We start from the raw sequence: 27,020 nt of genomic DNA, 5'->3' as shown, positions 1-27,020 counted from the left end.
AGCTTTACTGCAGAACAGTCTTAAAAAGTCTAAGAATAAGCAGTCTAAGATAAGCACGTTGCAAACAATGATCAGTCCTTTATGTAATTCAGTAAGCTTTCCTCTCTCTGGTCCCAGAGGGAGATCCTAAGCTTCTTCAACATTGCATGACTTATTTGCAACTGCTGCTGCTGCTTCTCCTAGCCATCTCCAGCAAGAACACACTGGCTTCTCAAGTTTAAGCTTCCTTCCGTGAGAGCTCTGCAGCTTATGCTGTCAGTATTTGCAAAAAGCAAAAAAAAGAAGGAAAGGGTTCTGACATCCCTTTGTCTCCTCAGCCTGGTCCTCGGACCCTTGTCGGCACAAAAGAGTCCACGAGAATATCCTTGCAGAGTTTTATTCTTAAAAGTCTTTGGGCAAAACACGACTGAATAACTATACACACCAGCACTAAACAACCAACCAACCCAAACACCAGCCTCAGCATAAACTAACATTTCTCACTTTATATATACAACCTGCTTCAGGCCACTGAGTCATGCTGACCCAGCTTTATTCGCATTAAAGAAATAGCGGCCATTTTAGCCGTGACATATGCCTCCAGCGATGAGTTATGAGGAAAGATCCAGCCTCCTCTGAGGCTTTTGTCAGAGTGGAACCTCTTGCCTAAGTCTAAGAGAAACTTCCCTTTATAGTATTTTTATTACAATGCATTGAAGCACAGCATTATATGTACATTAAACTTTCTTTTTCTATGTTTGCTTCGTATGCCAGAATGTTCTCTCTCTTTCCCCTCAAATGCTCCAGGCGACCACAGATGAGTGTCTAAAGAGAAACCAAAAGCTCAGAGTTGGGGGGGGGGGGTGAAGCCTTGAACATCAGGTTGCCTCCTAGTGCCTGGGGGCCCTGCTATTAGATTTGTATTTGGTAAGTGTTGTACGAGTTTTAAGGTTTTTTAGCTGTATATTTAAAAAACAAGGCTCTTGTGAGATGTTTCATTATTTTGTTATTCTGACATTGCATTGCACAGGAGCACCTTTGCACAGCTGTTTGAATTTTTTATATGAAAAAAGAGTAAGAATGCATTCCAAAGGGTTTCTTTAGAAGCAGAACAAGTATTTTATTTTATTTTTAATAACAGAGGAAATGATGCCCAATTCTTAGTGCTCATCCTGGCTTTAAGATTAGCAGCCACACCCTCACAAAAAGCTATGAAATGATTTTGCTAGCAAGATTCAAGGTGAATTCCTGCCTTATTTTCCAGGGCTGCTTCTTCCCTGAAAACCAAAATTTTAAAAGATGATGCTGTTAAGGTGCTACACTCAATATACCAGCAATTTTGGAAAACTCAGCAGTGGCCAGAGGATTGGCAAAGGTCAGTCTACATCCCAATCCCAAAGAAAGGCAGTGCCAAAGACTGTTCCAACTACCGCACAATTGCTCTCATTTCACACGCTAGCAAGGTTATGCTTAAAATTCTATAAGACAGGCTTAAGCAGTATGTGGACTGAGAACTCCCAGAAGTGCAAGCTGGATTTCGAAGGGGCAGAGGAACCAGAGACCAAATTACAAACATGCTGAGAGTTCATGAAAAACATCTACTTCTGCTTCATTGACTACGCAAAAGCATTTGACTGTGTTGAGCACAGCAAACTATGGCAAGTTCTTAAAGAAATGGGAGTTCCTGATCACCTCATCTGTCTCCTGTGTGTTACGGAAAAATCTAGGTGTGAGGCTGCTCAGTCACCCAGCTCGTCGGTGACTCGTCGCGGGTCCCTTGCGGAATAAAGGAAGCTCGTTGCGGGTCCCTTGCGGAATAAAGGAAGGAGTCCAGCCACCAACTGGAGCAAATAGCTGTAGACCAAAGTTTACTGCGCAACAAGTTCAAAGAGGAATTTTGAACCCCGAGGATAGGGTGACAAAGACTTTTAAAACTTCCCCACCATATCCCAGAATACAGTTTGTAGAGCATCATTGCTATATCATTGTTACATCACTGACATGTCACAAAAGGAGAGGGGTAGACAAGGGGTTACACTAGTTTAATCTTGGCAAACATGTCCATACAAGTCTTTGGTACAAGATTACCATAAGCAGACATGTCAGGCAAGACTCAGGTATAAGATTAGCATAGGCCAACACCTCTGAAGTCCCATCACCCAAAGTACAATAGAACTTCCTTTGCATGTCTGGTCCCTTGGCAAGTTTGGTGATGGGATTAGGCTTTCCTTGGCCCAGCTCAGCAATTCTCACCCCTGGACACTTCCTGGAGCCCTTTTTCAAAGGTAAAATAGGTTTGGAACGGAGGAAACTGGCAAAGGAGTTGATTTTATATTATTTTTAAAGCTAGGTAACTTCCCTGAGCTGTTAAGTTGAAAGGATACATTCAGGCATAATATTTGTAACATTTAACAACTTTAAAGATGTGCTCCCTCCCCCCAAATTTCCATAACATGAGAAATATCTATGTGGGACAAGAAGCTACAGTTAGAACTAGATATGAAACAACTGATTGGTTCAAAATTGGGAAAGAGTATACAAGGCTGTATATTATCTCCCCGCTTATTTAACTTATAAGCAGCATTCATCATGCGAAAGGCTGGACTGACTGAATCCCAAGCCAGAATTAAGATTGCTGGAAGAAATATCAACAACCTCAGTTATGCAGATGCCACAACCTTGATGGCAGAAAGTGAGGAGGAATTAAAGAACCTCTTAATGAGGGTGAAAAAGGAGAGCGGAAAATATGGTCTGAAGCTCAACATCAAAAAAACAAAGATCATGGCCACTGGGCCCATCACCTCCTGGCAAATAGAAGGGGAAGAAATGGAGGCAATGAGAGATTTTACTTTCTTGGGCTCCATGATCACTGCAGATGGTGACAGCAGTCACAAAATTAAAAAGCGCCTGCTTCTTGGGAGAAAAGCAATGACAAACCTAGACAGCATCTTAAAAAGCAGAGACATCACCTTGCCAACAAAGGTCCGTATAGTCAAAGCTATGGTTTTCCCAGTAGTGATGTATGGAAGTGAGAGCTGGACCATAAAGAAGGCTGATCGTCAAAGAATTGATGCTTTTGAATTATGGTGCTGGAGGAGACTCTTGAGAGTCCCATGGACTTCAAGAAGATCAAACCTCTCCATTCTTAAGGAAATGAGCCCTGAGTGCTCACTGGAAGGACAGATCGTGAAGTTGAGGCTCCAATACTTTGGCCACCTCATGAGAAGACTCCCTGGAAAAGACCCTGATGTTGGGAAAGATGGAGGGCACAAGGAGAAGGAGACGACAGAGGACTAGATGGTTGGACAGTGTTCTCAAAACTACCAGCATGAGTTTGACCAAGCTGCGGGAGGCAGTGGAAGACAGGAGTGCCCGGCATGCTCTGGTCCATGGGGTCACGAAGAGTCGGACACGACTAAATAACTAAACAACAACAAACTTGCCAAATAAACCTTATATTGGCCCGTTTGAGAGGACCAGCTGCCATGTTTGAGTTGTTGTTTTTTTTGGGGGGGAGGCTTAAGCATCATTTTGGGAGGCAGCAAACGGTCAGCTTTAAGAACTGTGGAGTCTGTTATCTGTCACACGAGAAAGAAGGCCTGATTCCCGCCCCTTAATCTTTAGCTATTTGCTGATCCATCAACCCTGGTGGAGCTAAAAATATTCCCAGTTCCCCGAATTCCTGTCAAAACTGTCCCAAGGTGGTGTCAACCATAAATTTTCCCTACTATTTTGAACACATCTGATGAATTGATTCACATGACTCCACCTTGCATGAGAAAGAAGGATGGAGCTCCAGGAAACAGGAAGTGGTCCATCAACCAGCCAGGACATCTCACCATCACAGACAGATCCAGTCTCCTGCTGTGGAGTGAGGAGTGGCCCAGGGATGGCAGAGACAGGAGGGGAAGGGCCCAGCAACAGAACGGATGGTAGGCTCTAGATGCTCCCTTGAACTACCCCTCCCTTGACACCAAGGGGAGCTCCTCTTCTGGGGCTGAAAGCATTGGCATGGTTTGATTTTGTCAGGATTGCAAGGAAGCATAGAAGGAAAGGTAAAAAACACCTATGCGGTTTATTAAAATTAATTAAAGTATCTGTGGTTTTTCTCCTGTGTGAGTTTGTTGTTGTCTTCTAAGTTTCCCACTTTCACTGAAGCTCTTTCCACATTCCATACATTTAAATGGTTTCTCCCCCGTGTGAGTTCGTTGATGTATTCTAAGTGCTCCGATTTTGCTGAAACTCTTTCCACATTCAATGCATCTAAATATTTTCTCCCCTGTATGAGTTTGTTGGTGTATTCTAAGTTTCTCACTTGTACAGAAGCTCTTTCCACATTCAATACATTTAAATGGTTTCTCCCCTGTGTGAGTTCGTTGATGTATTCTAAGGTTTCCATAATGACTGAAGCTCTTTCCACATTCAATACATTTAAATGGTTTCTCCCCCGTGTGAGTTCGTTGGTGTATTCTAAGAGTTCCACTTTTGCTGAAACTCTTTCCACACTCAAAACATTCAAATGGTTTCTCTCCCGTGTGAATTCGTTGATGTATTCTAAGTGATCCACTATCACTGAAGCTCTTTCCACATTCAATACATTTAAATGGTTTCTCTCCCATGTGAGTTCGTTGGTGTATTCTAAGAGTTCCACTTTTGCTGAAACTCTTTCCACACTCAAAACATTCAAAAGGTTTCTCTCCCGTGTGAGTTCGTTGATGTATTCTAAGTGTTCCACTACGACTGAACCTTTTTCCACATTCAATACATTTAAATGGTTTCTCTCCTGTGTGAGTTCGTTGGTGTATTCTAAGTGTTCCACTTTCAATGAAGCTCTTTCTACATACAGTACATTTAAATGGTTTCTCCCCTGTGTGAGTTCGTTGATGTATTCTAAGTGCACCACTTTGACTGAAGCCCCTACCGCACACCATACATTCAAATGGTTTCTGCCCTGTGTGAGTTCGTTGATGTCTTCTAAGTGTTCCACTCCGACTGAAGCTCTTTTCACATTCAATACATTTAAATGGTTTCTCCCCCGTGTGAGTTCGTTGGTGTCTTCTAAGTGTTCGACTTTCATTGAAGCTCTTTCCACATTCAAAACATTCAAATAGTTTCTCCCCCGTATGAGTTCGTTGATGTATTCTAAGTGCTCCACTTTCACTGTAGCTCTTTCCACATTCAATACATTTAAATGGTTTCTCCCCTGTGTGAGTTCGTTGGTGTACTCTAAGTGTTCCACTTTTGCTGAAACTCTTTCCACATTCAAAACATTCAAATCGTTTCTCCCCCGTATGAGTTCGTTGATGTAGTCGAAGTTTTCCACTTTCACTGAAGCTCTTTCCACATGCCGTAAATTCAAATAGTTTCTCTCCTTTTTGAGTTTGTTGTTGTATCCTCAATTTCTTTGTTCTTTCGCATAAATTCACATGTGGCTCCATAGAATTCTGACCTTCATCTTCCTCACCTGTTTGGGAGTCTGGGAGGAAAGAGAATCCTGTTATACTTTCAAGAAAGACAAAAAGGGAACTGAACACATGTCAATCCCAATCTGCACCTTCTCTCATGGTAACATCTTCATTCTCCACTGTCCACTCTAGGTTCCTAATTTTACGAAAGCTGATGAGATAGTGGCAAGAGCAACACATGATCACTCCATTCAAACTTAAGAAAGCACCATCATTTTATAATACAGATCTATGGTGGAATTGGCTTATTAGACACATCTCTGTATTTTTCCTTTTCAAGTGAAGAAATGATCCCAGGCTCAAGTAACAGTATTTCCCTTGTGAAATAAATAAAACTTTAGTGCTACATGTAAATATTGCAATATATTGGAACCTAAGAAGAGCCTGCTGGATCAGGCAAAGGCCCACCTAGTCCAGCATCCTCTTCTCACAGAGGCCAACCAGATGCCTGTGGGAAACCGGCAAGCAGGACTGGAGCACAAGAGTCTTCTCTGCCTTCGTGTGCTTTCCAGAAACTAGTATCAAGAAGCATTATTGCCTAGGACCACGAGGGCAGAGCAGAGACGTCACTCTTATCCTTTTTTTCAAGCTATCCATATTGCTGGCTGTCACTGTCTCCTGTAGGATGGATTCCATAGATGAACTATGCTTCTGTTGATTCATCTTTCGCAGCCCTTAAAAGCTGATAAATGTATTATGGGCTAAGCTTTTGTGGCCTGCAGTCTGACAAAGTGGAATTTTGAGCAGGATACCTGGTGCCACTATAAACTTCTGAGTCTCTTTGTTAGCTTTGTGTACTTATTTTGAGATTTGGACCAAGGTTGTAGCACAATATCTCCACGGAAGCTTAGGGACGGACAAAATTACAGGGTTTCAGCTCTGGGAGTCTCAAGCCTCTTGTGCCTCCGCTGACAGAGCCTGAGAACGCAGGAGATGTGATTCGGTTTGTAATGTGAAGCAGGGAGGAGCAGCCAAGCTGCAGCAGGAGCAAAGAACAAAGAGCAGGAAGAGGGGGTGCCGGCGGGGGGGGGCACAGACCGTTAGCTCCAGTTTGAGCTCCGACACAGAGACCCCTGAAATAGCCTGTCCAAAAAATCGTAGGCTCAAGAGAATCTGCGAGAAGAGGGGAAAAGAAAGCGAAAGTGGGGGCTTCTTTGCTGGAGGACTCGGCAACTGCAAGATGGGATGAACAGGCCAAAGACTGAGCTCCACAGTGATTTATGAGTTTGACCAATAAACCTGAGATAATTACTACTGGAGTTGTCTCGCATCTGTGCGGGAGAACCAAGCCATTACACAAGGGAGCTAAAATTATTATCCCACTCACTCACTCTCAGAAACAACCCCAGTCAGTAATATTTTCACAATTTGCTTATAATACCAGACACTCTTGGACTTTATATGCCCAATCCTCCAGCCTCCAGCCACAGGAATTGTGTATCATGATAACGGGTCCTTTGTCCCTTAAGCCCACCAAACTGGGAAGGTGTATGCATTTATTGTGTTTTGATGCTGGTGGAATGTATCATTCTGACCCTGTCTATAAAAATTAAGAGTAATAGAAACAATTTAAATACATTAATTATAAATAATTATGGGAAGCATTTCCATTCCCCTTCACCCGTTTTTCAGGATTGGTGTGCCACATCATTATCATCAATTATTACTGCTGGGGAAATAACATCTAAGATTTAAAAGCCTGGAGGAAGAAAAGCTGCTTTGGAGAAGGCCTCACCCCTTCCTTCTTACGTTCAGGAACTTCCTTCCATTTGTCTCCTCTCCATCTTTTCCTCTTTCTCCCTCCACCATCCATCTATCCCTGTCCCCATCTCCTCTCCCCTGGAACTCACCAGATTTCTCCAAGGGTCCTGGGAGGGAATGCTCAGAGGTTGTGGGGATGGATGCGGGAGACAGCCTGACCAGGTCACCCGTCCATCTTCCTCCTTCCATCCTGGCCAGGGTTGCAGGTTCAGTCTCAGCAAGGTTTGCAGGTTCAGCTTCCTGGGAGAGAGTGAAGAAGAAGTCAAGGGAGTCTGAGAGCCCCTGCAGGGATTCTCCTGCCCAAGACATTCCGCTGCCCCTGGAGAAGCCCCAACTGGGCACCCCCTTCCCAAGAGCCTCCACCCACTGTTGCCAATTGCTTTCACCTGCCTGTCCCGCCTCCCTTCCTAAGGCTGGCATGGTAAGTACATTAGTGGCCTGAGAGTAGATCCCTTGGAACCTAAGAGTTAATCTGCAAAGGACTGCTCTGAATACATGGGTGTCCCTTGCATGGAGAAGAATGAAGCCCCTTGCTTGCATCTGGACCCCCTGGCAGAGGCGGGGGATCCGCCCACTGCTCCCTCTGCCCTCGCTGCTGCCTCCTCCTCTGTCCTCCTGCCCTGCAAACACCCTTTGCTCTTCTTGCTCAGGGGAGAGAGGCAGGAAGAGCCTTCAATCCCATCCCTTTCCTCCTCTGCAGCCCAGTGAGAGGGGAAGGAGCGGCAGCGCCTGGTTCACTTCATGGTTTACTGGGATTGTGAATGAACACGTCCTCTGCCTGCCATGCGGTGGGAGTGGGGGGGTTAAAAGTGGTGAGGAGACCCCCCCCCCCATTCCTTTTGGGAAACAGGAGCTTTGATCAGGAGTAAACAACTTATATGGCAAGTTCACAAGAGAAGCACTTTGGAGCACTGCTTGCTCTTACTATGTGTTTGGACCTAGAGGACAACATACACGTTTACACCACGTGGCATCTTAAAGTGGGCACTTCTTTAAAACCTATTTTTACTGCTATTCTTTCCATTCCTATACTGCCCTTCCTCCAAAGATCACAGGGCAGCTTACAGTAGAAAAACACAGAGATGCATAGCAGAGTAAGAAATAAAAACAACACCCCCCCCCCCCAATGCAGTTGTGAAGTCCATAGATTTTTTATTGAGCCAAACCCCTGGGAGAAGAGAAAGGCTTTCACCTGTTGCCTAAGGAAGGAAGGAAGGAAGCAGGACACAGAGGCTGGGGTATAAATATTGAAATTAATATTAATACTATTATTAAGGCGATCCTGGCCAGCAATGCCCACCCCTCTCCCTCTCCCCCCTCCTTCCCTGCAACTCCCTTTGCACCAGATCCCTGCAGGAGGAAGCTTCTCCCGCCCCCTCCCCTTCAAGTCCCCTTTAAGAAAACAGCTCCCTTTCCTCCCTTCTCTTCTCCCCATCCGGGGGCTTCTCATCCTGGACCCCCTCGCAAAGCCCCTTCCCTCCTTCCCCGCCATTGGCTTTGCACTCACCCGAAATCCCAGGCAGCGGGAATGGGAGCCCCCGCGTGGGAGACAGGGAGTCAGGGCGCTTAATTAGGAGGCTTGATTAGGAAGAAGCACCCTCCTCCGCACAACGCAGCCCCCCTTCCCGCCTCCCTCCCTCCCTTGCAGGCCCTAATTTTATCTCTGCTGCTGAAGCCGGAAGTGGAGGCAACTCAGAGGAGGAAGGAGAAGTTTCTCCCCATGCTCAGCCTCTTGTCTGTTATTTGATAATTGGGGGAAGGAAAACCTTGCAGCACCCAACCAATGGGGAGACGGAACGTGTGCATGGGGAATATAAACTCATGCTTTGCCCCAGCTGGACTGTGCCTGCTTTGGCTCCCAGCTCTTGCAAGAATATATTGTCCTCACTGCTTCACCAGTTTTGTTCAGATTGCATTTTGAGGAGCAAGTTCAAGGGTCTTGTTATAGAAAAATCCTTGGGCTCACCTGGATTACCAAACAAAGACGCCAGCCAGGAATATAGGAGCAAAACAGCAGCCAGGAGGCCTGATCTTTATTTTAAAAAAACTATTGCAACAGGACTTCCACCTGCCACCAGGAAGGAAGCCCAGAACAAAGGATGGCTCCCACTTTGATCAGTTTTACAGAGATACCTACAACACCCCTAAAAATACATCACGGATACATTACAAATTACATCACAAATTGGGACGGTCTGGCGACAGAAACCTGAGCATCAGGGCTTGCCCCACCCTTCCATTGACCTCCACCATACACTCATCAAGTGATGCAAAAGAGATATTTACATGTCCCTGTTTCCCAGTCAAGTTAATCGCACCCTTTTGTCTTGATCTGGGTTTGCTATTGTTTCTGGAATGGCTACCTGTCGCACACTCAGGTATCAGGATGCCAGAGATTATATCACTCAGGCAGAGGGGCTGCTGAGTACATGGGATCACACTTTAGAGATTATGGCTGCCCTCACTCATGTCCCCAGCTCCTCCCTTGGCAGCCATTTCCTTCCTGAACAGAACAACGTTGGGATGGTGTAAATCCGACACTCGAGTGATTCTATATGAATTTCTGAAGATTTCCCAGTGAGCCAGTACATAGATACATTTATCAGTGAATTGTTATGTGCAGCAGAGGCCCTTTGAATAGGTAGGAAAAACTAATGAAGTGTTTTGTGGGGACATTTGCAGAAGTGATTGTGTTGATTTTGGTAGTCGGTGTGTGTGTTTATGATGTCTGCTGAAGGGGCAACCCCCCCCCCCCCATCTCCTGGACAGAAGTTTCCCTGTTTACATTATAGGGAGGGAACCCTCTCTTTCTGGCTTATTGCACATTCATTACACACAGTGTCTTTTGCAGTGCCCTGTATTCTCCTCACAGACACAGAGACACAGGAACATTGAACAGGGACTTGCAGCAGCAGCAGCAGCTGCCGGACAGACTAACTGCCAAAGAATTCCTCACATGCAACCCATCCCATGAATCCTTTGGGGGGAACCATGTACTTCCAAGATGTGCCGAATGTACACGACGGCTGTGAAATAAATATTCTTTGTGGGAAGTACTGAGAAAAAGTGGAGGGCAATTTTAATTTGTAAGGACAGAGGGGGAGTTCTTTGCTTCGTTTTCTGTCGTGAAAAATAAAGCAATAAATTGAAAAAGCAATCCCTTTTTTCAGTGCTTGCCTTTAAAGCAATAAAGGTGAAGGTACTCACCATGAAATTGTTACAGTAAGTGCCATACTTTGAAGAGTTAGGGAATATTGTGGATTGTTATGTACTGAGTTGAATAGGATCCAAAAGGCAGCAGTCTGATTGGTCCTAGAACAATAGGATTCAGAATGCAGCAGTCTGATTGGTCCTAGAACAATGCAGCAGTATGATTGGTCCACAGGAGCCACCCAGTCCAGCTCCAGGTGGAAATGTATCCGCAACCTGATTGGCCTACAGGAGAATCCCAGAATTAGCCAATTATGTGCAACCCATTGTGTAAATAATGTATATAAAGCAGATATTTTGGGGGAACCTTAATTCCTCACTACTATGAGCTGAATAAAGAGCATGAAATCCACACTCGACTCCGAGTATATTTCATGGATGTTTGAGTACTCACGAAAAAAAAGCCCCACTTTTTTTTTTAAAACACCATATTTGCACAGGGGGTGGAAGACCATTGGCTCTGTATGCAGCTGTTATAATAAAAATACTGTTCCCTTTCCCTTATGGGGTATCTAAAAGCCCATATAGAGTCCTTAAGTAGGTTCTCTATCAGTAGGAGAAAATAACAGAGGCTGTTGTAAAATATAAAAGAAATGTTCATAAATGTACCAGGCAAACACATACATAAATATATATAACAGACATTTAATTCCAGCAAGCTGGTCTCTGACCGTAATAATAAATTCTTCTTCTTCTTCTTCTTCTTCTTCTTCTTCTTCTTCTTCTTCTTCTTCTGATAAAGCTCATCTTCCTCCGAGCCTTCAGAATCGCCCTCCAGACGAATAATTAATGACCTGATCCTGTTGAACTGTTTCTTTAAATGTAAAGATTCATCATTGTTTCACCCAATGTGTATACCTTTAAGGGGCCGGAGCAAGGGCCAGAGTGAACTAACGAGATCCAGCTTTACAGCTGTGAACCATAGCAGGTGCTGCTGAGTTGCATTGATTAAGCTGTGTTGGGAATTGGCCACAGTATATAAGGAGCAGCACCTAGCTCCGCCATTTCACCCTGGGGATGGGTTGGTGGTTGGGTTGTGCTTGTTTGTTTGTATTTAGTGTTTAAGGAGTTTTTGTTTTTCTTATTAAAACCTTGTTTAAGTTATTTTTGAGACCCTTCTTTTTAATGCAAGCTCTCCCCAGCAAGCTCTCTGCGCTACTATACTGCGGAAAAGCCAACATCTTTGGTTATGGGCCCAGCTGCTGAGTGGATGACTGCATATTTTTGGACTCTGAGAAAGGTTTGAAAACTCCTTCTCCTGTTAGCGTAGTTTTTGTGGGTCTGGAAGAGTTCCAGAATGGTTGACCGGGTTCCAGAAGTTGAGAAGGCTCTAGTCTTCCCACAGCTAACAGATGAGAACTATAGTTTATGGTCTTTTCGGGTGGAGGCGCTTTTGACCTCTAGAGATGTATGGACCTATGTAACTAAAGACCCTCCTGACCCTGTAACTAATGCTTGGTCGAAAGGAGATGCGAAAGCCAGGGCGATAATTAATTTGGCAGTCAGCGACCAGCAAGTAGTCTATATAAGAAATGAGAAAACTGCCAAAGAAATGTGGGACAGTCTTGCAGCAGTGCATGTTAGAAAAGAGTCAGCATCTGCATTGACGTATTTCAAGCAGTTGTACCAGATGAAGTTGCAGCCTGGTGGTGATTTGGCAGCACACTTGAGACGTCTGGAGGCAATACGCTGCGAATTAATTCGAAGGGACATGGAGATACCTGATATTCAGTATGTTTTTATCATCCTTTGTTCCCTTAATGAGGACTTTGATGGTATAGCTAGCCAGATATCTGCCATTCCACCAGCACAATTAACTGTGGAAGGGGTAACGGCAAGATTAATGGGCGAGCTGGACAGAAGGGAGGCTTGTGCCATAAGCACTCCTGTTTCCAGAAGTAATGAGGGACGCCACATGCAATCTGGTGGTGATACGACTGCATTTAAAGCAGCCAAGCGTTGTTGGTTCTGCAATAAGCAGGGACATTTTGCAAAGGACTGCAGATCCAAAAGAAAGCAAAGTACTCCCAAGTCTGTTTCTGTTCGTCAGTCACGGTCGTCAGCCCAGCAGCCGACATCGTACCGTAAAGACAGAAACGAGCCGCGAGCTTTTCATGCTCGGACAACAGGTCGTAAAAGAATTAAAGGTGCCAAGTGGAATTCTTTTATTGTCGACTCAGGAGCGTCTCAGCACGTCTGCAACGATCGAAGCTTGTTTATTTCTTTTGAAGAGGAAACTGGTAATGTACATTTAGCCAATTCACAAGTCTTGCAGTCGCTTGGCAGGGGTACTGTTAAACTTGACTCTTTAAACATTACGATAGCGAACTGCATTTACTGCCCATCAGTGGACAATTTATTATCAGTAAGGTGTTTTGCTCGTCAAGGCATAACTGTGTGTTTCTTAAATTCAATGTGTGAGTTTTTTGAGGGGAACAAACGTCTATTGTATGCCCGGGAAGCTGATGGTTTATATAGACTGTATTTTCGCACCTATTCCCAATCGCCTATAAATTGCAGAGCAGCACAGTCAAGCCAGGGGTTGAGGAATGTAAGGCCACATTCCGGGTGTGTCCATGAGGTGCACAGACTTCTGGGACACCTGAATTTTGCTGATGTAATTAAGACAAAGAATATTGTTAATGGCCTCAACTTAAAACCATGTAAATTCTTTATGCAATGTCTATCCTGTTGCAAAAATAAGATCAAGGTTGCACGCAAGGGTAGGTGCTCAGATAGAAAAGTAACTGAGCCATTTGAGCGTGTACATTGTGATTTAGTTGGGCCACTCCCACCATCATTAGGAGGTTCTAAGTACTGGCTTACCCTGATAGACCAGTATAGTAGATACTGTTGGACTTATGCAATAGCTGAAAAGTCCCAAGCATTTGAGAAGTACAAAGTTTTTTGCAACTGGGTAAAAACGCACTTTAACAAACCAATTAAGAACCTGTTTTCTGACCAGGGCGGGGAATTTGTTTCTGAGGATTTTGAGAAATTCCTGGAAGCGCAGGGGACTACTCATGAGTTATCTTGCCCCCGAAGTCCCTGGCAAAATGGGCTTGTTGAAGTTGCGCAGCATGACCTGCAGGCAGGGGTTAAAACTTATCTGCATGATGCTAATCTGCCCAAAGACTTTTGGGCTGAAGCGCTTAATGCTTTTTGCTATGTTAGAAATCGCAGTTATCATTCTGGTTTAGATGTCACCCCCTATGAGAAGTTGTTTAAAAAAACGCCCTAATCTGAAATACCTACGCATTTGGGGTTCAGATGTAATTATGCATTATCCCGCTAAACAGAAATTGGGTGAGCGTAGTGTTCAGGGAAAATTAATGGGCTACCAGCAGGGGGCGTACAGAATTTACATACCAGCAACTGGCAAATTTCATATTACCAGAAGCATGATATAAACTGTAAATTGGAATGGAGTTGCTGTTTTCCAAGATACTGATGGTATAAATGAAACTGAGGAAGAAGAGGAAGCAGGAGCAGCAGCAGCAGGAAATGGTGCTTCTGAATTAATGGGAGAAGACAAAAAGCCTGTTGAATCTGATAATTTGTTTGATGATTTAAAGTTACAGGCACCCGAGGAGAGGTTAGATTCCCTTGAGTTTTCTGACCGTGAGCTTAGCCTACAGGCACCTCTTCAGTCTGACAATGATGATTTACAACCTGAAACTAGTAGTTCACTTAGTCCTGTTAAGTCTGAGGAGTCTGACTCTCCTTCCGGACTGAGACGTTCAGATAGAAAGAGGCAGAAGCCACAACGATTTGCAGATGAACATTTTAATACTGTGTACGCCAATAAGGCGGTTTTTGAGCCAAAAAGCTACAATGATGTTCAGAATTTACCTAAGCACCAAGCTGTAAAATGGTATAAAGCTATGGACTCTGGGATAGCTTCTTTAAAAGAGCATAACACTTGGTCTCTTGTACCTCAAACCCCAGATATGAGACTTATAGATTCAAAATGGGTTTATAGAGCTAAAATGAATGACAAAAATGAAGTTGTAAGGTACAAGGCAAGATTAGTCGCTAGAGGTTTTCAACAAATTCCAGGTGAAGATTATGATTTGTGTTATTCACCAAGTGTAAAATATGAAACAGTTAAGCTCTTGTTAAAAGATGCATCACAACGTGGACATTCTGTTTACCACCTAGATATAAAAACTGCATATTTGTTTGCAGATTTAAAAGAACAAATTTTTATGCGTGTTCCTGAAGGCATAGACGCCGCTGAAGGTTTGGTATGCAAATTAAATAAATCCCTTTATGGTCTGCACCAAAGTGGGAGAAATTGGCACCAAACTTTAGCAAAAGAATTGCTGGGTATTGGTTTTTCACAAGGAAAGGCAGACAATTGTGTGTTCATAAAGGAAAGGGCAAACTCTGTAACTAAGATATGTGTGTATGTAGATGACGTGTTAGTTTCTACAAAAACTAAACAGGAATATGAACAAGTAGTATCACAGTTACAGAAGAAATTTGATGTGGTGGAATTAGGCATAGCTAAAAATTACTTATCCATGCAAATTGAGAAAGGCAAAAATGGATCTTTTCTGGTTCATCAGACTGCAAAAATTGATGATCTTGTTGAAATGCTATGTTTAGAAAATGCAAATGGGAAGGAAATGCCTATGGTGTGTGGTTTCACCTTTACAGGTGAAGATAGGCCATTTCCTAACAAAACTTTGTATCGTTCTGCTATAGGCAAGCTAAATTTCATTCAAAGAATCTCAAGATCAGATATAACTTATGCTTTTCACTTTCTGGCAAAATTTGTGGAAAAGCCCACTACACAATGTTTCTCTGCTCTTAAGAGAGTGGTAATGTACCTTAAACATACCAAACATTATAGGTTGCAGTTTACATCAAGTATTGACAAAGGTTTAGAAATTTTCTGTGATGCATCTCATGCAGTGGAACAAAATAATTGCAGGGGTGTGTCTGGTATGGTGTTTTGTTATAATGGTTGTCCTTTTGAATGGAAGTCCCAGACACAAACCATTATTTGTCTCTCCACAACAGAGAGTGAATTATGTGCATGCGTTCAGACCACTCGTGATATAGAATGGTATATGCAAGTATTTGCAGACCTACAGATGCAAGTAACACTACCAGTAAAAGTTTACCTTGATTCCCAGAGTGGACTCGCTATCCTATGTTCAGAAACCAATACGCAGCGCACTAGAGTCTTAAGATTACGTTTGCAGTTTGTAAAGAAACTAATTGCTGATGAAATGGTTGTATTTAAATATGTTCCAGGTGACAATCAAATTGCAGACATTTTTACTAAAGCACTTCCAAAGGTTACACATGAAAAACATGTACAAAGTATGCTTTATGTTTTTGTTCCACAATGATGAACCGCAGGGGAAATGTTGAACTGTTTCTTTAAATGTAAAGATTCATCATTGTTTCACCCAATGTGTATACCTTTAAGGGGCCGGAGCAAGGGCCAGAGTGAACTAACGAGATCCAGCTTTACAGCTGTGAACCATAGCAGGTGCTGCTGAGTTGCATTGATTAAGCTGTGTTGGGAATTGGCCACAGTATATAAGGAGCAGCACCTAGCTCCGCCATTTCACCCTGGGGATGGGTTGGTGGTTGGGTCGTGCTTGTCTGTTTGTATTTAGTGTTTAAGGAGTTTTTGATTTTCTTATTAAAACCTTGTTTAAGTTATTCTTTTTAATGCAAGCTCTCCCCAGCAAGCTCTCTGCGCTACTATACTGCGGAAAAGCCAACAATTTGCACAGGGGGTGGAAGACCATTGGCTCTGTATGCAGCTGTTATAATAAAAATACTGTTCCCTTTCCCTTATGGGGTATCTAAAAGCCCATATAGAGTCCTTAAGTAGGTTCTCTATCAGTAGGAGAAAATAACAGAGGCTGTTATAAAATATAAAAGAAATGTTCATAAATGTACCAGGCAAACACATACATAAATATATATAACAGACATTTAATTCCAGCAAGCTGGTCTCTGACCGTAATAATAAATTCTAATTCTTCTTCTTCTTCTAAAGCTCATCTTCCTCCGAGCCTTCAGAATCGCCCTCCAGATGAATAATTAATGACCTGATCCTTTGATAAGGCCTCAGGCACGTTCTCCCATTCACCAGAGAATCCAGCACAGGGATGTGATGAGATTTATGTCTACATTGCAAAGCTTTATTTTCTAAGCTACGCAGACAGCAAAATACATTTCCTCTCTCTCTGAGAGCAGAGAGCAATTGAAACAACAAAGGAACAAAGGAACAGGAAACCAGTAAACATCACATCCGGCTCCCAGCTCCCGTGAGACTTCCAACAGCCTGGAAGGTCTCTGAAATGTAAACAGAGTCCTGTGACTCCAAGCAGCTGCACAGTGGCACAAACAGAAACTATCAATTTGAAAATTACCTCCTCTATATCTCAAGACCAACCCCCAAACATAATACATACATCACAGAAGGGGCGGTCTACAGCAGAAAGTCTGTCTGCCAGGATACCTGATAATGGTCACTGGTTGCTTTTACCTGGGCATCCTGGCCATCCAGGTCACAGGCTCACCCTGTTCATACACAGATATGCTCTTAAGACAGGATTTGTGAGCAAAGAGACAATGGGGAGGCCTTCCCATTTCCTTCCTCCTTGCAGAGAAACATGCAGGGAGGGAGGAGAGGAACCTAGAACAATGGTGTGCAAGCTGTTATATAGACATTTGAAAATTGCCTCCTCTGTAGCTGAAGACCCCCCCCCAAAAAAAAACATCATACATACATCACAGAATGGGTGGTCTACAGCAGAAAACCTGTCTGCCAGGATACCTGATAATGGTCATTGATTGCTTTTACCTGGGCATCCTGGCCATTTTTGGTGATAGTTAATACTTTAGTTCCTGAATCCAGGTCACAGGCTCACCCTGTTCATACACAGATATGCTCTTAAGACAGGATTTGTGAGCAAAGAGACAATGGGGAGGCTTTCCCATTTCCTTCCTCCTTGCAGAGAAACATTTGAAGTCAATTGGGAAGAGACAAAATGGTTTCAGGATTGCTCTCCTGTACTATTTCAGACACTTTGTTTATGTACTTATGTATGTGTTTGCCTTGTAAATTTGTGTGTGTGTGTGTGTATATATATATATATATATATATATATATATATGACCTTAGAATTGCTATAATACAACCATGTACACAAGAACTCTGTAGCAATGATCCCACTAGCACATGGGGTCTCCCAGGGATCTTCCCCAGAGGGAGTCAATTGCTCTGTAAAAAGAAGGAATCTGACACCAAGATCAGACAAAACCACAAGTTGTTTTCAAAACACCGCTGCACAGCCAACTCCCCAGCTATTGCTGTAAATAGAGGGTTTATATATGATACGCCATTCTGAAGGAAATCAGCCCTAGGGGCTCACTGGAAGGACAGATCCTGAAGCTGAGACTCCAATACTTTGGCCACCTCATGAGAAGAGAAGACTAAGGGGCTCTTAGTGTCACAAAGCAATGCCTTTAAACGCAGCTCCATAAAACTGATTGTGCCCGAACACTGCCCATTTTGTTTGTGGATTTTGATCCAGATGAGGAAAGGTTAAGAAGAATCCCACCCCCAGGTCACCCTTAGTTGTGCTCTGCCTTCACCTGCTTCATGATTCCACCTTGCATGAGAAGGTAGGATGGAGCTTCAGGAAACAGGAAGTGGTCCTTCCACCGGACAGGACATCTCACCATCACAGACAGATCCAGTCTCCTGCTGTGGAGTCAAGAGTGGCGATGGAATGGCAGAGAGAGGAGGGGAAGGGGCCAGGGACAGAAGGATGGTAGGCTCTAGATGCTCCTTGGACACCTCTCTTGACACCAAGGGGAGCTCCTCTTCTGGGGCTGAAAGCATTGGCGTGGTTTGATTTTGTCAGGATTGCAAGGAAGCATAGAAGGAAAGGTTTATAAAAGTATATGTGGTTTTCCCCCTGTGTGAGTTCGTTGGTGTCTTATAAGTTTCCCACTTTCACTGTAGCTCTTTTCACATTCAATACATTTAAATGGTTTCTCCCCCGTAGGAATTCGTTGGTGTCTTCTAAGTGTTTGACTTTCATTGAAGCTCTTTTCACATTCAATACATTTAAATGGTTTCTCCCCTGTGTGAGTTCGTTGGTGTATTCTAAGTTTCCCAGTTTCACTGAAGCTCTTTCCACAATCAATACATTTAAATGGTTTCTCCACTGTGAGTTCGTTGGTGTATTCTAAGTTTCCCACTTTCACTGTAGCTCTTTCCACATTCAATACATTTAAATGGTTTCTCCCCTGTGTGAGTTCGTTGGTATATTCTAAGGGTTCCACTTGTACTGAAGCTCTTTCCACATTCAATACATTTAAATGGTTTCTCCCCTGTGTGAGTTCGTTGATGTATTCTAAGGGTTCCACTTGTACTGAAGCTCTTTCCACATTCAATACATTTAAATGGTTTCTCCCCTGTGTGAGTTCGTTGATGTATTCTAAGGGTTCCACTTGTACTGAAGCTTTTTCCACATTCAATACATTTAAATGGTTTCTCCCCCGTGTGCGTTCGTTGGTGTATTCCAAGTTTCCCAGTTGTACTGAAGCTCTTCCCACAATCAATACATTTAAATGGTTTCTCCCCCGTATGAATTTGTTGGTGTCTTCTAAGTGTTTGGCTTCCACTGAAGCTCTTTTCACATTCAATGCATTTAAATGGTTTCTCCCCTGTGTGAGTTCGTTGGTGTATTCTAAGTTTCCCACTTTCACTGAAGCTCCTTCCACATTCAATACATTTAAATGGTTTCTCTCCCGTGTGAGTTCGTTGATGTATTCTAAGTGCTCCATTCTTACTGAAGCTCTTTCCACATTCAATACATTCAAATGGTTTCTCCCCCGTGTGAGTTCGTTGATGCATTCTAAGGTCTCCCAGTTGACTGAAGCTCTTCCCACATTCAATACATTTAAATGGTTTCTCCCCTGTATGACTTCGCTGATGACGTTTAAGTGTCCCAGTTGTAATGAAGCTCTTCCCACAATCCACACATTCAAATGGCTTCTCCCCCGTGTGAATTCGTTGATGTATTCTAAGAGGTCCACTTTTACAGAAGCTCTTCCCACATTCAATACATTTAAACGGTTTCTCCCCTGTGTGAATTAGTTGGTGCATTCTAAGGTCTCCACTTTGATTGTAGCTCTTTCCACATTCAATACATTGAAATGGTTTCTCCCCTGTGTGAATTTGTTGGTGTATTCTAAGTTTCCCAGTTGCACTGAAGCTCTTCCCACATTCAATACATTTAAATGGCTTCTCCCCCGTGTGAGTTTGCCAATGTACTGTAAGTTTATCCTTCCGGTTGAAGTTCTTTCCACACTCCATACATTCAAATAGTTTCTCTCCTTTGTGAGCTTGTTGATGTAGCCTCAGACTTCCACTGTGATAAAAGCACATCCCACATTCCATACATTTAAGCTGTTTCTTTGTTCTTCCCAATGAATTCACAGGTGGCTCCACATAATTCTGACTTTCATCTTCCTCACCTGTTTGTGAATCTGGGAGGAAAGAGAATCCTGTTAGACTTTCAAGAAAGACAAAAAAGGAACTAAACACCTGCCAATCCCAATCTGCACCTTCTCTCATTTTAACTCCGTCTCCATTCTCCACTGTCCTCTCTGTGTTCCAAATTTTTAGGAATGAATATGTGATAATGGCAAGAGCAACACATGATCACTACATTCACACTTAATGAAGCTGCATTATTTTATAATACAGATCTATGGCTGAACTGGCTTATTAGACACATCTCTATTTTTGTTTTTCAGGTGAGGAAATGATCTCAGGCTCAAGTAACAGTGTCTGCTTTGTGAAATAAGTAATACTTAAGTGCTACGTGCAACTGTAAAAATATTGCTATATATATGAACCTAAGAAGAGCCTCCCCTTCATGGATCACTGCCTTGCTGTGGCGAAGGGGCTTGGATAACTCAGAGAAGCTATGAGCTATACCGTGCAGGGTCACCCAAGATGGACAGGTCATAGTGGAGAGTTTTGACCAAATGTGATCCACCTAGAGCAGGAACCAGCAAGCCACTCCAGTATCCCTGCCAAGAAAGCTCAATGGACAAAGAAAATAGGCATACAAAAGTTATGACGCTGGAAGATGAGCCCCTCAGGTTGGAAGGCGTCCAACACGCTACTGAGGAAGAGCGGAGGACAAGTACAAGTAGATCCAGAGCTGATGAAGCAGCTGGGCCAAAGCCGAAAGGTCGCTCAGTTGTGGATATGCCTGGAAGGTACAGGAAAGTCCAATGCTGTAAAGAAAAAGATTGCATAGGAACCTGGGATGTAAGAACCATGAACCTGGGTAAGTTGGATGTGGTCAAAAATGAGATGGCAAGAATAAATATTGACATCCTAGGCATCAGTGAACTAAATGGACGGGAATGGGCGAATTCAGTTCGGATGACCATCATATCTACTATTGTGGGCAAGAATCCCGTAAAAGAAATAGAGTGGCCCTCATAGTCAACAAAAGAGTGGCGAGAGCTGTACTGGGATGCAATCTCAAAAATGATAGAATGATCTCGATACGAATCCAAGGCAGACCTTTTAACATCACAGCAATCCAAGTTTATGCACCAACTACTGGTGCTGAAGAAACTGAAATTGACCAATTCTATGAAGACTTACAACACCTTCTAGAAATGACACCAAAGAAGGATGTTCTTCTCATTATAGGGGATTGGAATGCTAAAGTAGGGAATCAAGAGATAAAAGGAACAACTGGCAAGTTTGGCCTTGGAGTTCAAATGAAGCAGGGCAAAGGCTAATAGAGTTCTGCCAAGAGAACAAGCTGGTCATCACAAACACTCTTTTCCAACAACACAAGAGACGACTCTACACATGGACATCACCAGATGGCCAGCATCAAAATCAGATTGATTATATTCTCTGCAGCCAAAGATGGAGAAGCTCTATACAGTCAGCAAAAACAAGACCTGGAGCTGACTGTGGCTCAGATCATCAGCTTCTTATAGCAAAATTCAAGCTTAAATTGAAGAAAGTAGGAAAAACCACTGGGCCGGTAACATACAATCTAAATCAAATCCCTTATGAATACACAGTGGAAGTGAGGAATAGGTTTAAGGATTTAGATTTGGTGGACAGAGTGCCTGAAGAACTATGGATGGAGGCTCGTAACATTATACAGGAGGCAGCAATGAAAACCATCCCAATGAAAAGGAAATGCAAGAAAGCAAAGTGGCTGTCCAACGAGGCCTTACAAATAGCGGGGGGGGGGGGAGAGAGAAGGCAAGCAAAATGCGAGGGAGATAGTCAAAGATACAGGAAATTGAATGCAGATTTCCAAAGAATAGCAAGGAGAGACAAGAAGGCCTTCTTAAATGAGCAATGCAAAGAAATAGAGAAAACCAAAAGAATGGGAAAAACCACAGATCTGTTCAAGAAAATTGGAGATATGAAAGGAACATTTCGTACAAAGATTACCATAATAAAGGACAAAAGTGGTAAGGACCTAACAGAAGCTGAAGACATCAAGAAGAGGTGGCAAGAATACACAGAGGAATTATACCAGAAATATATGGATGTCTCGTTCACCCCAGGTAGTGTGGTTGCTGACCTTGAGCCAGACATCCTGGAGAGTGAAGTCAAATGAGCTTTAGAAAGCACTGTTAATAACAAGGCCAGTGGAAGTGATGATATTACAGCTGAACTATTTAAGATTTTAAAAGATGATCCTGTTAAGGTGCTACACTCAATATGCCAGCAAATTTGGAAAACCCAGCAGTGGCCAGAGGATTGGAGAAGATCAGTCTACATCCCAATCCCAAAGAAGGGCAGTGCCAAAGAATGCTCCAACTACCGCACAATTGCGCTCATTTCACACGCTAACAAGGTTATGCTTAAAATTTTACAGTGCAGGCTTAAGCAGTATGTGGACCAAAAACTCCCAGAAGTGCAAGCTGCATTTCGAAGGGGCAGAGGAACCAGAGACCAAATTGCAAACATGCGCTGGATTATGGAGAAAGCTAGAGAGTTCCAGAAAGACATCTACTTCTGCTTCATTGACTATGTAAAAGCCTTTGAATGTGTCAACCACAGCAAACTATGGCAAGTTCTTAAAGACATGGGAGTGCCTGATCACCTCATCTGTCTCCTGAGAAATCTCTATGTGGGACAAGGAGCTACAGTTAGAACTGGATATGGAACAACGGATTGGTTCAAATTTGGGAAAGGAGTAAGAGAAGGCTGTATATTGTCTCCCTGCTTATTTAACTTACATGCAGATTACATAATGCGAAAGGCTGGGCTGGATGAATCCCAAACTGGAATTAAGATTGCCGGAGGAAATATCAACAACCTCAGATATGATGGTGACACAACCTTGATGGCAGAAAGTGAGGAGGAATTAAAGAACCTTTTAATGAGGGTGAAAGGGGAGAGCGCAAAATATGGTCTGAAGCTCAACATCAAAAAAACGAAGAACATGGCCACTGGTCCCATAACCCCTGGCAAATAGAAGGGGAAGAAATGGAGGCAGTGAGAGATTTTACTTTCTTGGGCTCCATGATCACTACAGATGGTGACAGTAGTCACAAAATTAAGAGACGCCTGCTTCTTGGGAGAAAAGTAATGACAAACCTAGACAGCATCCTAAAAAGCAGAGACATAACCTTGCCAACAAAGGTCCGTATAGTTAAAGCTATGGTTTTCCCAGTAGTGATGTATGGAAGTGAGAACTGGACCATAAAGAAGGCTGATCGCCGAAGAATTGATACTTTTGAATTATGGTGCTGGAGGAGACTCTTGAGAGCCCCATGGACTGCAAGAAGATCAAACCTATCCATTCTGAAGGAAATCAGCCCTGAATACTCACTGGAAGGACAGATTGTGAAGCTGAGGCTCCAATACAGTGGTGCCCCGCAATACGAATGCCTCGCAAGACGGAAAACCCGCAAGACGAAAGGGTTTTCCGTCTGCAGAGGCGCTTCGCAAGACGAATTTCCCTATGGGCTTGCTTCGCAAGACGAAAAATGACGAAAAAATTTGAATTTTTTTTTTTGCTCCAAAACCCCTTATTTTGAATCGCTAAGCTGCTAAAAGCATTTTAGCAGCAAAACCGCTAATCTCCCACGTGTAAAAAAGCCGTTTTTAGCCCTTTTTTAGCCAATAGCGCTAATAGCGCTACTCCATCAATGGGCTTGCTTCGCAAGACGAAAAAACCACAAGACGAAAAGACCCGCGGAACGGATTCTTTTCGTCTTGCGAGGCACCACTGTACTTTGGCCACCTCATGAGCAGAGAAGACTCCATGGAAAAGACCCTGATGTTGGGAAGGGGACAATAGAGGACGAGATGGTTGGATAGTGTTCTCGAAGCTACCAGCATGAGTCTGACCAAACTGCGGGAGACAGTGGAAGACAGAAGTGCCTGGCGTGCTCTGGTTCATAGGGTCACGAAGAGTCAAACACGGCTAAATGACTAAACAACAACAAGAAGAGCCTGCTGGATCAGGCAAAGTTCCACCTAGTCCAGCATCCTCTTCTCACAGAGGCCAACCAGATGCCCGAGGGAAACCGGCAAGCAGGATCGGAGCACAAGAGCCCTCTGCCCTCCTGTGCTTTTCAAGCTATCCGTGTTGCTGGCCATCACTGTCTCCTGTACGATGGATTCCATAGATGAACTATGCTTCTGTTTATTCATCTTTTGTTGTAACTTATTGTAACTCGCTCTACGTGGGGCTGCCCTTGAGACTGACCCAGAAACTCCAGCAGGTGCAGAATGCTGCAGCGAGACTCCTTACGAGGTCTTCGCTGCGAGATCACATTCACCCGGTGCTATACCAGCTGCACTGGCTCCCGGTGGAGTACAGGATCAGGTTTAAGGTGCTGGTTTTAACCTTTAAAGCCCTATACGGCCTAGGACCCTCGTACCTACGGGAATGCCTCTCCTGGTATGCCCCACAGAGAAACTTACGGTCTTCAAATAAAAACATCTTGAAGGTCCCAGGCCACAGAGAAGTTAGGCTGGCCTCAACTAGAGCCAGGGCTTTTTCGGATATGGCTCCGATCTGGTGGAGCACTCTGTCACAAGAGACCAGGGCCCTGCGGGACTTGACATCTTTCCGCAGGGCCTGCAAGACAGAGCTGTTCCACCAGGCCTTTGGCCAGGGCACAGCCTGACTCCCTCCCTCGGCAATCTTCGCAGAGCTCTGGCCCAATGGTTGCCAGTGGCTTGAATTAATTAATTTTATAATTGAATGATTTTAGAGTGTTGTTTGAGCTGTACTTTTGTACTGTTTTATTGTTGTTAGCCGCCCTGAGCCCGGCTTCGGCTGGAGAGGGCGGGATATAAATAAAATTTATTATTATTATTATTATTATTATTATTATTATTATTATTATTATTTTGCAGCTAAGCCTAAGCTTTTGTGGGCTGCAGTCTGGCAAAGTGGATTCTTGACCAGGAAAGCTGGTGCCATTATAAACTTGGAGTCTCTTTGTTGACTTTGTGTACTTATTTTGAAATTTGTACGATTGTTGTACCACAGTATTTCCATGTAATCTTAGGAACGAACAAGATTACAGGGTGCTATAAATAATTATCCCACTCACTCTGTAAGACTGGCAAGTTTACAGGAGGGATGAGAAACTATTTCTATATGCAATAACAGCAGTGAGAATTCTGATGGCCCAAAAGTGGAAACAAGAAGAAATGCCTACGATAGTAGAATGGAGAGTGAAATTAATGGAATATGCAGAAATGGACAGATTAACAGGGAGGATACGGAACCGGCGAGACCAAAGATGCACTGAGGAGTGGAATAAATTCATAGAGTATATTAAAAACTTTTGTGATAACGATATAACGTTTGTAAGTTTTCAGGAAGCTCTGTAAGAAGGGGTGGTAGAAATATTGTTTAAATAATAAGGTAAGACAATATATATATAATGCAATATTAAGTTAAGAAATGTGAGGATAAGTGATAAATACGGAAAATTATCAGACAGGTTGATGGAAGTCTAAAAGAAAATTAGATATGTGATGAGAAATTGATGTTTTACTGTGCATTTATTTTTATTGGAAAATTAATAAAAATTATATTAAAAAAAAACACTGGCAAGTTTACACAATTTGCTTCTTCTTTTTCTTTGGCATTCACTTGTAGCCTAGTAAATAATACTGACCACTGTTGGTCTTCATATACCCAATCCTATGGTGTAGAGCCTCCAGCCACAGGAACTGTGTATCATGATAACGGGTCCTTTGTCCCTTAAGCCCACCAAACTGGGGAGGTGCATGCATTTATTGTGTTTTGATGCTGGTGGAATGTATCTCTCTGACCCTGTCTATAACAAATAAAATAATAGAAACAATTTAAATATATTAATTATAAATAATTATGGGAAGCATTTCCATTCCCCTTCACCGATTTTTCAGGATTGGTGTGCGACATCATTATCATCAATTAATCCTGCTGTGGAAATAACACCTAAGATTTCAAAGCCTGGAGGAAGAAAATCTGCCCTCACTACTTTAGGAAAAGGATTCAAGAAACAAAGAGCTGCTTCGGAGAAGGCCTCACCCCTTCCTTCTTCCTGTCAGGAACTTCCTTCCATTTGTCTCCTCTCCATCTTTTCCTCTTTCTCCCTCCACCATCCATCTATCCCTGTCCCCATCACCTCTCCCCTGGAACTCACCAGATTTCTCCAAGGGTCCTGGGAGGGGATGCTCAGAGGTTGTGGGGAGGGATGCGGGAGACAGCCTGACCAGGTCAACCGTCCATCTTCCTCCTTCCATCCTGGCCAGGGTTGCAGGTTCAGTCTCAGCTAGGTTTGCAGGTTCAGCTTCCTGAGGAGCGCAGAATCCAGAGCAAGTTGCAGCTTCCTGGGAGGGAGGGAAGAAGAAGCCAAGGGAGTCTGAGAGCCCCTGCAGGGATTCTCCTGCCCAAGACATTCTGCTGCCCCTGGAGAAGCCCCAACTGGGCACCCTCTTCCCAAGAGCCTCCACCCATTTTCAAACAGCTTTGACAATTCCTTTCACCTGCCTGTCCCACCTCCCTTCCTAAGGCTGGGATGGTATGCACATTAGTGGCCTGAGAGTAGATCCCATAGAACTTAAGAGTTAATCTGCAGAGGACTGCTCTGAATACATGGATGGTCCTTGCATGGAGAAGAAGGAAGCCCCTTGCTTGCATCTGGACCCCCTGGGAGAGGCGGGGGATCCGCCCACTGCTCCCTCTGCCCTCGCTGCTGCCGCCTCCTCCTCTGCCCTCCTGCCCTGCAAACACCCTTTGCTCTTCTTGCTCAGGGGAGAGAGGCAGGAAGAGCCTTCAATCCCATCCCTTTCCTCCTCTGCAGCCCAGTGAGAGGGGAAGGAGCTGCAGCGCCTGGTTCACTTCAGATACACACATGGTAAACACTGGGATTGTGAATGAACAAGTCCTCTGCCTTCCATGTGGTGGGAGTGGGGGGGTTAAAAGTGGTGAGGAGACCCCCTCTCCAGTCCTTTTGGGAAACAGGAGCTTTGATCAGAAGTAAACAACTTATATGGCAAGTTCACAAGATAAGAACTTTGGAGCACTGCTTGCTCTTACTATGTGT

General features: G+C 43.6%; 2 protein-coding genes and 1 long non-coding RNA gene across 3 annotated transcripts in view; 1 reads left to right on the top strand and 2 right to left on the bottom strand.

Annotated features, from left to right (window-relative positions):
* Positions 1 to 1,665: 1,665 nt before the first annotated feature.
* The window catches only part of LOC310671036, a 67,952-nt gene continuing 42,597 nt past the window's right edge, over positions 1,666 to 27,020 (top strand). Inside the window, exons 1-2 of the long non-coding RNA XR_014507695.1 lie at positions 1,666 to 1,737; positions 1,770 to 3,680. This is a non-coding gene — a long non-coding RNA (uncharacterized lncRNA). The remainder of the gene's footprint in view (positions 1,738 to 1,769; positions 3,681 to 27,020) is intronic.
* On the bottom strand, positions 4,051 to 7,440 carry LOC310670545 (uncharacterized protein). The gene is made up of 2 exons (XM_083426051.1): positions 7,295 to 7,440; positions 4,051 to 5,455 (listed from the first exon to the last, which is right to left on the bottom strand). Exons 1-2 carry the CDS (start codon positions 7,392 to 7,394, stop codon positions 4,068 to 4,070), a joined length of 1,488 nt encoding a protein of 495 aa, XP_083282177.1. The 5' UTR covers positions 7,395 to 7,440; the 3' UTR covers positions 4,051 to 4,067.
* LOC310670479 (uncharacterized protein) lies at positions 18,600 to 26,412 on the bottom strand. The gene is made up of 2 exons (XM_083425901.1): positions 26,118 to 26,412; positions 18,600 to 19,949 (listed from the first exon to the last, which is right to left on the bottom strand). Exons 1-2 carry the CDS (start codon positions 26,371 to 26,373, stop codon positions 18,607 to 18,609), a joined length of 1,599 nt encoding a protein of 532 aa, XP_083282027.1. The 5' UTR covers positions 26,374 to 26,412; the 3' UTR covers positions 18,600 to 18,606.

This window comes from Podarcis tiliguerta (assembly GCF_965153285.1).
Source record: "Podarcis tiliguerta genome assembly, chromosome: 2".
Classification (NCBI taxonomy): Eukaryota; Metazoa; Chordata; class Lepidosauria; order Squamata; family Lacertidae; genus Podarcis; species Podarcis tiliguerta.
The sequence above is the reverse complement of the archived record's forward strand: the minus strand, read 5'-3'. Positions and strand labels throughout refer to the sequence as shown.